The sequence below is a fragment of the Podarcis erhardii genome (assembly GCF_964252035.2).
Source record: "Podarcis erhardii genome assembly, chromosome: 3".
NCBI lineage: Eukaryota > Metazoa > Chordata > Lepidosauria > Squamata > Lacertidae > Podarcis > Podarcis erhardii.
In genome coordinates this window covers 93,303,628-93,315,757 of record NC_138507.1, presented here as the reverse complement: position 1 = coordinate 93,315,757, position 12,130 = coordinate 93,303,628, and the positions used below count along the sequence as shown (strand labels likewise).

Below are 12,130 nucleotides of genomic sequence, written 5' to 3'. Positions count from 1 at the left end.
CCTGTGGTCCATAACTGCTCCCAGTCAGCAAACATAATATCATGACCAATATCCTGTGCCCACTTAATCATAGCTGATTTAACCGTTTCATCCTGTGTATTCCATTTTAGCAGCAGATTATACATTCTAGACAAATTCTTAGTATTGGGTTCTAGCAATTCTGTTTCTAACTTTGACCTCTCCTTCTGAAATCCTAGTTTTCTGTCCTGCTTAAAAGTTTCATTGATCTGGAAATAATGTAACCAATCTCGGACTTTAGGTTTCAATTTCTCGAAACTCTGTAGTTTCAACTTTTCACCATCATATTCTATAATTTCACAATATTTTGGCCAATCTGTATCCATGTTCAGTCTTTTTACCGCCTTGGCTTCCATTGGTGACAACCACCTAGGGGTTTTACTTTCAAACAAATCTTTATATCGATTCCATACATTATATAATGCTTTCCTAACAATATGGTTTTTAAAATTTCTATGTACCTTTACCTTATCGTACCATAAATATGCATGCCAACCAAAGTTATTATCATAACCTTCCAGGTCTAGAATGTCTGTATTCTCAAGAAGTAGCCATGGTTTCAGCCAGCAGAAAGCTGCTGCTTCATAGTAAAGTTTTAAGTCCGGCAGGGCAAAGCCCCCTCTATCCTTTGCATCAGTTAGAATCTTAAATTTTATTCTGGGTTTTTTGCCCTGCCAGACAAATTTAGATATGTCTTTCTGCCACTTCTTGAAACAGTCCATCTTATCTAGAATTTGCAATGTCTGGAACAGAAACAACAATCTCGGCAATACATTCATCTTGATAACAGCAATTCGGCCTAACAAGGAAAGTCTCAATCTTGACCATATATCAAAATCTTTCTTCACTTCAGCCCAACATTTCTCATAATTATCTTTAAATAGGTTCACATTCTTAGATGTTAAATTCACCCCCAGATATTTTACCTTTTTAGTAATTTCCAAACCAGTTTCTCTTTGAAAACTGTCTTTTTCCCCCACCGTAAGATTTTTTTCCAACACCTTTGTCTTATGTTTATTTAATTTAAAACCTGCTACCTGACCAAATATTTCAATAAGTTCCAAAACTCTTTTTGTACTGGTTTCTGGCTGTTGTAATGTCAAAACTAGATCATCTGCAAATGCTCTTAACTTATAATGTTTAGTTCCGACCTGTATACCTTTAACCAGCTGGTCTCTTCTAATCATATTTAGGAAGACCTCCAGTACCGATATAAACAATAGAGGAGAGATTGGGCATCCCTGTCGTGTCCCTTTCTCTATTGGAATTTCGTCCATAACCATACCATTTACAATTAGTTTGGCCTTTTGCTCAGAGTAAATTGCACTTATACCATTTTCAAAGTTCTTGCCTACCCCCATCCCTTGGAGATTCCTCTTCATAAAGCTCCAACAAATATTGTCAAAGGCTTTCTCTGCATCCACAAAAATCAAAACAGCTTTTCTATTTATGTCAGTTTCCAGAAGTTCCAGAATATCTATAATATTCCTCACATTATCTGACAATTGCCTGCCTGGTAGAAAGCCTGTTTGGTCCCTGTGAATCTCCTCTAACAACACTTTTTTGAATCTTTTTGCTAAAATGTCTGCAAAAATTTTATAATCCACATTCAAAAGTGATATAGGGCGATAATTCTTAACTTGATGTTTCTCAGTTTCTGTCTTCGGTATAAGTGAAATGAATGCTTCCTTCCACGATTCGGGAGCCTTTTTCCCTTCCAAAATTTGATTGCAGACTTCTTTCAATGGTTGTATTAACCAATCCTTCAGTACTTTATAATATCTCGCGGTTAGTCCATCTGGTCCTGGTGATTTTCCCAGCTGCATATCCTGAATGGCGCTCTCTATTTCTTGATCTGTAATTTTCTCATTCAAACTCCTTCTATTATTTTCAGAGATTTTTGGTAGGCCGTATTTTCCGATAAATTCTTCTATCTCCTGTTCGTTTTTTGGCCCTTGTTTGTATAATTTCTTGAAGAAACTTTGAAAACAATTGCTTATCTCATTTGGTTTATTAATAAACTTCCCATCTACTTCAAGTGATGTCACTGTATTCAATTTTTGCCTCTTTTTCAGTTGCCAAGACAGTAGCTTCCCACATTTATCTGCGGACTCAAAAGTCTTTTGTCTCATTTGTTTAATTTTCCATTCTGTTTCCTGATTCATCAATTCCATATATTGTGTTTGATAGAATTTTATTTCTCTTAATATCTCATGAGATTTAGGCTTAGATCTCAATTTCTTCTCCCCTTCTTTTATTAGGTTCCAAATTTTCTCTTTCTTCTCATTCTGTTTTTTCCTCTTTATTGAATTCTGTTGTATTAGGAAGCCACGCATCACGGCTTTACTTGCATCCCAAATAACTCTTTTTTCGGTGTCTGATCTCATGTTAATCTCGAAGTAGTCTTTAAGTGTTTTTTGGGCCTTTTTACAAATTTCCTCATCTCCAAAGAGGGTGTCATTCATTCTCCATCTAAAGGTTCCAGCTGTTGTCAGTTTCATTTCCATCTTGACAGCATTGTGGTCAGAACAGGTCTTTGGGCAGATTTCTATTTTTTTAACCTTCGATGCCAGATTACTAGAAGTCCATATTTGATCAATTCTAGTCCATGTCATTTTTGCTTCAGAGAAAAAGGTCCCCTCCCTTTCCAGAGGGTTCCTAGTTCTCCAAATGTCAATCAGGTCCATAGTGTCAGTCAATTCAAAGAAAGTCTTTGGTAGTCTTCCTTCATTAGATATTGTTTGTCTTTGGGCCTTGTCCATGTTTGTGGAGACGACTCCATTCATATCACCCATCATTATGATTTTAAAATCCAAGAAGTCCATTAAAGTCTCGTGCAACTTCTTGAAAAATTCAGCCTTCCCCTCGTTTGGTGCATAAACTCCAACAATCAACATCTTTTCTCCATAAATTTGAATTTCCACTGCCAGGTATCTTCCTTGGTCATCCTTAAAAATCAGTTTTGGTTCAAATTTTTCCTTAACATAAATCACAACTCCTCTTTTCTTAACTCTATCTGATGAAATAAATTCTTGTCCTAATCTCTTGTTTATTAAAAGTTTTCTATGTATCCTGGCAATGTGGGTTTCTTGTAGGCAGATTACATCTAGATGTTCTTTCTTTAATAGATGAAATACTTGGCCCCTTTTTCGAGGGTGGTTCAAACCATTACAATTCCAGCTGTAGAGTTGCAGAGACATTTTTGTTATTGGGTAGCTCTTCCACCGACTGCACCAAGTTGTTGTTCCTCCTCGGTCGGTGCTCGGTTCAGTCCAAATGATAGATTTGAAATGTCCGGTACTTCCCCCTCACTAACAGTTCCTTTCTGAAGATCCTCTTGATTTCTTTCCAAAAAGAGTTCTTTATCCTGGTTTGATTTTATTTTAATTTTCTTCCCTTTAAAGTTAAAGGACAGCCCTTGTGGAAATTCCCACCTGAATGGGATATTATTCTGTTTAAGTAGATCAACTAATTCTTTAAATTGAGATCTAACCTCCAAAAAATATTTAGGAATATCCTTGAAAATCTGGATCCGAGAATTTTTAATGACCAAGGCCTTCTGGAAATGTAGGTTCAGTATTTTGTCTCTTTGTTCCTTTGATCCCAAGGTAATTAAACAATCTCTTGGCTTCTTCCCTTGCTTCCTGCCAATCCGAAAGGCTGAGGTTATCACAAATTCATCTTCTTCTCCATCTAGCTCATCATTCCAAAAATCTTGAAATTTATCTGTGAGGAATTCCCCAAGCTTGTCCTCTTCCTCTTCTGGAACCAGTCTTAATTTCAGGTTCTTGCTTTTCCTTTCCAGTTCTAATAGGGCTAATGCTGTATCATGTTCATGTACTTTTTTTGCAATAGGCGCAAACTTTCCTTTGGTTTCTTCGGCAGTAGACCTAGCACTCTCAGCTATTCTCCTTGTTTCCGTAGACTCTTGAACCAAACGGTTTATAGAATCTGTGTTAGATGAAATTGTTGTTGTGTTCAGGTCTAATCTTCTTGTCAACTCCGTCAGTTTCTTAGAGTTCTCTGTAGACTGTTTAGTAAGTTCTGCAGATTGCTTGGTGAGTACTTCTAGTGACTGATTTATTTTGAGCAGAGCCTGTGTCATTGACTCCATTGATGCTGCTGTTATTTTTTCTTGTGCAGCTGCTGCTCCTGATAAAGAGCCTCTTTTTTGAGCTTGTTTTTGAGCTTGCTTTGTTTTACTTCTTGTTGAAATCTCTTCTGGCGGGTTGCTCATAACTCAAGGTCATTCACACAGGAAAGTTGCAAGTGGAAAGTCCCGCTGGATACACCGTAATGCAACTAAAGCCCTCTAGAGGGGGAAATTGTAACCGTCCAAAGTCACCCACAACAAAGAAACAGAAAGTCCAGAGGCAAAAGTCCCACTAAGAGTCTTTAATTTGTAGCACTTTACTGTTAAAATTGTAATCCACCAAAGTCCCGTTAATATGTTTCAAATAAGTCTTATTTTATAACCACTGTCCTTTGACAGCTCACTTGACAGTTCCTTTTTCAGGCGATCGCTGCTCCGGCAGCCTGACCAGAGGTGTCGGCAGCAGAGGTTTTTTATTCCTTATCCCTTTCTATTGCAGGTTAAATTAATTCTGTTTTCTCCCCCCCTTCCCCTGCACTACAGGGGGGAGATCCTTTCGATGTCTGGTCTAGTAAGAGTTAAAAAGAAAGTCCATTTAAACACAGCTCGGTCTTTTCATTGCTCCGTTAATCATGCAGATCCGGGAGGCTGACTTCCTTAATTTTTACCTTCCCGTTTTCAGCCAAATCTTCTGGATTTTTAAGTCCCGTTTTAATTTTGCGTTCTTACTCACGGGTATTGTTGTTGCCAATCGTTAGTTTCAGAAAGAAATCGGCGCTCTCCGTTAATGGCGACGCGGCTTCACTCCGTAAGCTGGGTAGCGATCCTCAGCACCGCGCTCACCCCGATGCCGCTCCGGAGCCTTTAAAAAGGCTCTTTCACGATGCCGGGGGGGCGCAAAGGTGCCCACCGAATCTCCTTGCTCACAGGCTTCAGCGCCTGTGATTTTAGGGGTCCCCCGCTTGCCGTAGCGGGTAAGACCCGAACTTACGGAGCAGTCCTGCCTCGGAGCTCGAGGCTAGGACCGCCATCAAACGCTGGCGCCGACCGGAAGTCCAAGCCCGCATCCTTACACTTTAAGATCACACCTTTAAACAGAAACTAGATTAGCAAGATGTGCTGTCAAAAATTAAAAGAGAAACCAGTATTTTAGGCTACTGTCCATGCTCGCTTTTGGTTAGCAGAGTATTGAGATGCTCATGAGATTATTTTAAAATAAGGCAATTTAAAATGGCAAGAGAAGCTCCTTTGTTAGCTGATCTCAATCAAGGAAGCAGGTTAACCACATCCTTGTGTTGCACAAGCTGAAAATTATCTGTCAAACAGGACCATATGGCATACTGTTTCTATGGAACTGGAATAGAATAATTGCCTTTTAAAATTGTATTATGATTTTGTATTGTATCAATGTGGCTCATATTGGATTATTATTATTAATTTTAAAAATGTTTTTTTTAAAAACCCAGGAGCTCCACTTCACACCACTGGTGGTGGTGTGAAGTAAGATTTCATCGCTACATGAAGACCACCAATGGGCTTTTATATGTTCAGTCACATTGACTTTATCAATTTATTGCTACCCACTCCTCCAAGTACTAAGCAACTGACAATGGCTCTGACAATGTGCCAAATGCTTAGGAGCTGTTGTGGGGCCAGCTTGGCTCCCTGCCTCATTCCAGACAATAATTAGAGCTCCAGCAGGATTGCCAGCCAGTCCTGTAGGAAATTCCCGAAACACCACCTGCAATTCAGATTTCGTCCGCTTTTGAGGAGAGTACTGAATCAGGTCCTTTACTCTTGCAGGTTAAATTTATAATCTGTCCGTGACAAGTGTCACATATGGCTTCCACAACCAAATCACTATTTCAAAACAGAAGATGTGGCCTAAAGCCCAGTGTGTACCCCAATACATGTGCTGGCCAAGATAAAATCAGAGAGACGTCCTTGGTTGGCTTGGAGGCCATAAACTGCTGAGCCACAGCAGACAAGACCACCATGGCATGCATGTTTTGTCACCGAGAACAACCCACTTTGGACTCCTTCAATCCACAGCTGTGATTGCCTCTATAAATTCGGGCAGGGAGAATTGCTTACTGGGGTGGATGGTAAGCCAATAGAATCCTATTCCCATCCTGGCATCCCAAACCAAGATACGGACACCAGAACACAACCACTTGGATACCTGGTCAGGGGGAATCAAATCCCTAAAGACATGTGGGAAACCATTGGCTCTCCACTGGCCATTATACCAGAAACTGGAAGGATGTGAGGACAAATAACGTTGGGAAGTATGGAAGGATGTGAGGACAAGTAACGTTGGGAAGTATGGAATATAGCAGTCATGAAAAAAACCTAAGCATAAAGTTAAAACAACGTAGAAGGGAGCAGTTTTTATGAAATGTGCTTTATTATGTACACAAATACATTGGAATATGGATGCATTCCTTAACACCCAGTAATCTATGGAAATACATCCTAAGCTGAACACTGAACCTCTTTGAGGAACACATTACAGATGGCTGTTTCTCTGTAATACAAGCTCTGTATTATTTATTCTTGAGTTCCTTTTTTTGTTTTACTGTTTTGCTGATGCTTGAAAACAAATGCATTTTTAAAAAATCCAATCATATCTGACTTTCACACCAGTCCACATGGAAAAGCAAAGTCTGTGTGCTTTCTATGTGTGGGAAGCAGAGGATTCTGCAATAAAAAGCCATGTTCTTAGGACACCTATGCAGCTGATTAATGGTTGCTATCTAAAAGTCCCTGTACACTGCTGTGAGGATCTCCTTTGCATTGTCTGGATTGGTCATGGGTGGATCAAATGACAGATCCTACAGACGCTTGGCTTTAGTCTTCAGCCCACTGCACCCAATTTTTTCTAATATTCCCTTGTTTTAAGTCATACACATAAAACTAGTATGGGAAAGAATGTGGTATTTTTAAAGCAAACAAGCAGACTTCTTTAAATAATGTGAAGCTTCCCCACAGAGAAAAAGCTGTTTTTCCTTAAGTTTTCAATGTAGTTTTAAGGATATTTTTCTGCCAGTGAAAGCATTTCTGCTTGCCCAACAGCACAATTTCCCCTCTCCTCAGCTGGGCCCTGCTGCCCACTTTTTTATGGAAAGGCGTAGTAGGTGGCAGAGTAACTACCCCCATGGTAACATTACTCCTATTACCTGCCTGGCTGTTTTCCTGTCTGTGGGATAAGATGGGGATAGGGAACTTGTGCCCACCCTGCAGCCCAATGTCGGATTACAACTTCCATCATTCCTGAAAACTGGCCATGCTCTCTGGGGCTGATGGAAACTACAGTCCCACCATCTAGAGCATCACAGGTCCCCCATCCCTGCTATCTGGGCTAGGCTTGATGTGGTAGGTTGACTTGCTATTGCTTCTTTGTGTATTACAGGCAGTGTTCAGTTTACAGGCAGGACACTAACAAGATTAATCAAATGTCTCATAGCGGAAAGAAAAATTTAACGTCTGAAGAGTGATGGGGAGAAGCCCATGACAGCTGACAGCGTATTTTTAAAACAACATTTACATCTTGCACTTTCTTCCATCACAGAATCCATGGCATATATGGGTTTCTGACCAGATCCAGGGTTGCTTAGTTTCAGCCAGATGGCCACATCATGTATCTTCTGGCCATATCCTGGAGACCAGTTTGAAAGGTTGTGGACAAATGTTAATTACTATACAATGTGATAGAACTTCTCTCAGAAACGGAGTCCAGCAATGTGGAAGCAAGCAAAACCAAGGTTAAATCCAAGCCATGAAGATGCTTCTGGAAAACAGTCCACTGGGAGAGGTCCTCAGGTTAAGCAACATGTTGGGTGTTGGGGATGATCCAGCTATCACCTGCTCAGTGACTTGCGCAGCTCTTCATACATTATTTGGTCCTAAGGATGCCGGTGAAAGGAGGAAAAACAGAAACAAACTCATTCAGAAAGGCTTTTGAGCCGACTGTACCATAAGGAAAACTTTTACCTAGTGCCAAAGATTGTGTTTCAGCATTTACAAAAGAAACCTAGGGAAAGGCAAAGTGGCTAATTTACTGGCTTTTTAAAGATCCCAGCCGCTGAGGAGGCAGTGTCCAGAGCCTGCCTTCTCCATGTGCCAGTAAGGTTCCCTCCCACTAACACCAAGGCAGATGCGTGGTTTTCCCCCAGATCAGACTTGTTTGGGCAAGAGTGAAGGGGAAATTGGTTGCCTAATATTCCTTTGCACGTTCCTTAGCATTCTGTGCCACTCCCAGCTTAAGTCACCAGCTGGCCTAGAGCACCTCTCACCTTTCTCGATACAGAAGATTTAACTTTCTTGAAAGCTGCTTCAAAGTGTTTTCTGGCAATCTTGATTTCTCCTGCAAACAATACAGTGCAACAGGAGAAGGTTAATATGCTTCCACAGTATACATAATGAACTGTAATGAAATGAAACTTAAGGCTATTAATAAAATAAGTTTTGGGAAGAGGATAATGAAAGCATCGAACACCCTTAACAATGAAGATTGCCCAGAGATTGAGCTTCCCACTACTTGCCTTCTAGGCACTTCCAAGTGCTCTGCTCAAATGGATAAAAAGGCTCCTAAATTTCCTATTCTCAACAGTAGGAAGAGATTACACAAATTTTTATAAACAAAGGGCTGGATTCAACTACCCTGCTCCTCTGACGGGAGCTAGAATAAGGGCTCCTACTAGCACAATGGGATTCTTGCCCTTTACCCCATGGCTCCCCCATATCTACTCAGGAGGGTCCGGAGAACCCCCAGAAAAGCATTCGGGGAGGAGGGGGAGACTGTCCCACCAGGTGAGGAAAAATGCTTGCCCAAAGGAACAATCTCCTTAGTGCAGTGTTGAAGCCCACCCAAAATCTGACATCATTTTTACGGTTCTTCGTGGAATAAGAAGGCGACCCACGCCTCTCTGGCAAAGCAGGGGTCAACTGGAAAAGACCATCAGGCTCATGAGAGAACTTGCCTCTGTTCAGCAAATGAACCAGCAAGAAACAGTGCAGACTATCAAGGAGGAGGGGGAAGATAGATCAGCTTGCCCTCAGACTATTAGCTGGATTTGAGAAGATAACCTAGGACAGCTTCCCCAGAGACTGATTCCCACAATGATAAATTGGGCGATAGATTGTTGTTGTTTAATCGTTTAGTTGTGTCCGTCTCTTTGTGACCCCATGGACCAGAGCACGCCAGGCACTTCTGTCTTCCACTGCCTCCCGCATTCTGCTCAAACTCATGCTGGTAGCCTCAAGAACACTGTCCAACCATCTCGTCCTCTGTCGTCCCCTTCTTCTTGTGCCCTCCATCTTTCCCAACATCAGGGAGTCTCAGCTTCACGATCAGTCCTTCCAGGGAGCACTCAGGGCTGATTTCCTTAAGAATGGATAGGTTTGATCTTCTTGCAGTCCATGGGACTCTCAAGAGTCTCCTCCAGCACCATAATTCAAAAGCATCAATTCTTCGGCGATCAGCCTTCTTTATGGTCCAGCTTTCACTTCCATACATCACTACTGGGAAAACCATAGCTTTTACCCCTTCATGGATCGCTGCCTTGCCGTGGCGAAGGGGCTTGAATAACTCAGAGAAGCTATGAACTATGCCGAGCAGGGCACCCAAGATGAACAGGTCATAGTGGGGAGTTTTGACCAAACATGATCCACCTGGAGGAGAAACTGGCAAGCCACTGCCAAGAAAACTCCATGGACAAAGACAACGGGCGATAAATATCGGTCATTATATAGATAAGGAAGCATGGGAACAATTGTGGAATTTGGATGTAAAATTTACAGCATGTTATGGTTGAAGAGAAAATTATATGAAAATGATGTATCGTTGGTATCTAACACCAAGTAAATTGGCCCACCCAGGTCTTCTTTAGAAATAGGTTTTTAAAATGAAGACTGGTCCAACTCCAGTATTCTGCCAACAGGAAGAACAGTTTTGTAAACCTACTGCCTTGAAACGTTTATGAAACTAACTAATGGTCTACATCTCTGGAGCCATGCATCCAGCCACAAACTCTGTGTACGTTGCTGTATGCAAGGATTTTCTCTGAACTGTCAACTTCACGGGCCACAGGGAGATCAAAGCACAAACCTTTTGGCTTGAGTTCTGCACCTCTAATTTACCAGGGTAATGCGACAGAAAGCATCACTCAGCTTCGCCATGCTATTTCAGCACCACCCTCAGCTAAAATGTGTGAACCAGGGCTTTGGTGTCCACTGAGGGGCATTTGGTTTTTCAATCTTGCATTGCTCTCCTTTTTTTGCTACTGGGCTAGAGGCTGCCGAGCCTAGAACTTCTCACCAACAATAGCCTCTGTCAGCTAATCATTGCCGAAGTCCAGACAAGGCTCCAAGAGTCAAAACAATTAACGGATCCTTATTGATTTATCTAATCAATTCAGCTTTTCCAGCTACCATCTCCATCGCATGCCTTCTCTTGCAAAACATTTGGAAGGTACAACAGAACAAGCTCCATGAGTAGTAGAACATTCCAAACTAAAACAAATTAGTTGTAACTGGCTGTTCCTCATCAAACTCTGCCAAATCACAGAGGGAAGCTGGGACTTGTAAAATAGTCCATTTCTGCGCAAGCACCAATCAAAAATAAGGAAAGAAATTCCTCCCACCTGCTTCCTGATAGTTCACTAACCTAATCTAAATGGTAGTTTTAAAATTTTGAAGATTGCCAATTTAAAAATCTTAAATCTGCTTAAATATTCTAAAGCAACCTTAACCTGAGATCGTCATATTATTTTGAGAGGAAACTCCTGGTATAAGCAAAGTATTTAGGTGAGAGCAACAGCTGCCATTGATTCTTGGCTTCTCTACAAAGTCAGTGAACAAAGGCTACAATGATATTGCTGTGATGTGTCTCACAGTCTCATTTCACAAAGCTTCTAACCACATGCAGAGGAAAGGACGGAGAATATTTGCTGCTCGATCGTACACTGCCACTTGAAATAATTGTTACAGCTGCTTGTGTGTGAAGCAGCCTTTCTGTATAGACAAGGATAGAGTCAAATGGATCGAGTTGCTCTCCCAGCTAGCCCCTTCAGCATAGTTGGTCAGTCAGTATAGACGGGAATCCCAAAAGAGTCGGCATGTAGAGGTTATTCCGGATTCAGAGTTCTATATTATCACTCCCTCTCATAATAGTAAACACAGTGACAGTAATGGAGCTGCCAAAAGGGGAGAGCTTCTTTGTGAGACAAGGGTTAAAATCTACCGTTCTCTTTCTCTTTTGGTTAGATTATTTTATTTAGTTTGTCTTGTATTGTATTGTATGATGAAAAGTTTCAAAAATAAATTATGTCCCCCAAAAAGAAGAAAGAAAATCTTTCAACTTGCTCTCTCTTCAAGTTATTCTGTTTAATATCCTCTTCCTTACCTTTCCTGTCTGTGGCATTCAGCACTGCCATCTCCTCTTTCAGGGCACAGACAGAAGCCTCCCGCACTAGAGCTGAAAGATCTGCTCCCCTATAAAAACAAACAACAAAAAGCCAATGAGTCATTTTAGGGCACATTTTTTATCCCAAAGGAGAGTTGTAACAGCAGAAGCGGAACGAATATGGGCATTAAAATGTCACTGAACAGACATTTAAATAAAATTATTTCCATTCAGCAAGGTGTGCCGGTTAGTCTGAGATGTGCTCTTTTTATATATTTTGGGGGCAAACTGGGATTAACATGTGTTAATTTAGATTCTGTAAGCATATGCTGCAAGCCTCCTTGACACATTTTACAGAAGTACACTTGCTTTGAAAATAAACGTAAACTAGGCACAGAGGTTTTTGCTATGCAGAACCTAATGCATTTCAGTGTCATAAACCGGAAAGGTCAAAGAAATCTGGAACATTAGTCTAGGCAGATGTGTTAATGGAGATAAAAAGGCAAGAAGATGAGGATTTGGAGTGATGTGTTTATTTTCTACTACTGATAAGGCGGTATCACAGAAGGACCAACACTACCTACAAGTGGCAATGGAAGATAAAAAAGAGAAAT

The 12,130-nt window shown here is 41.0% G+C and overlaps 1 protein-coding gene across 1 annotated transcript in view; it reads right to left on the bottom strand.

The window, feature by feature from the left end:
• Positions 1-6,496: 6,496 nt before the first annotated feature.
• NVL (nuclear VCP like) overlaps positions 6,497-12,130 on the bottom strand; it is a 44,723-nt gene continuing 39,089 nt past the window's right edge. Inside the window, exons 21-23 of the mRNA XM_081857789.1 lie at positions 11,517-11,605; positions 8,407-8,477; positions 6,497-8,016 (exon numbers count right to left, since the gene is read on the bottom strand). Coding sequence (XP_081713915.1) covers positions 7,972-8,016; positions 8,407-8,477; positions 11,517-11,605 — 205 coding nt within the window. The 3' untranslated portion in view covers positions 6,497-7,971. The remainder of the gene's footprint in view (positions 8,017-8,406; positions 8,478-11,516; positions 11,606-12,130) is intronic.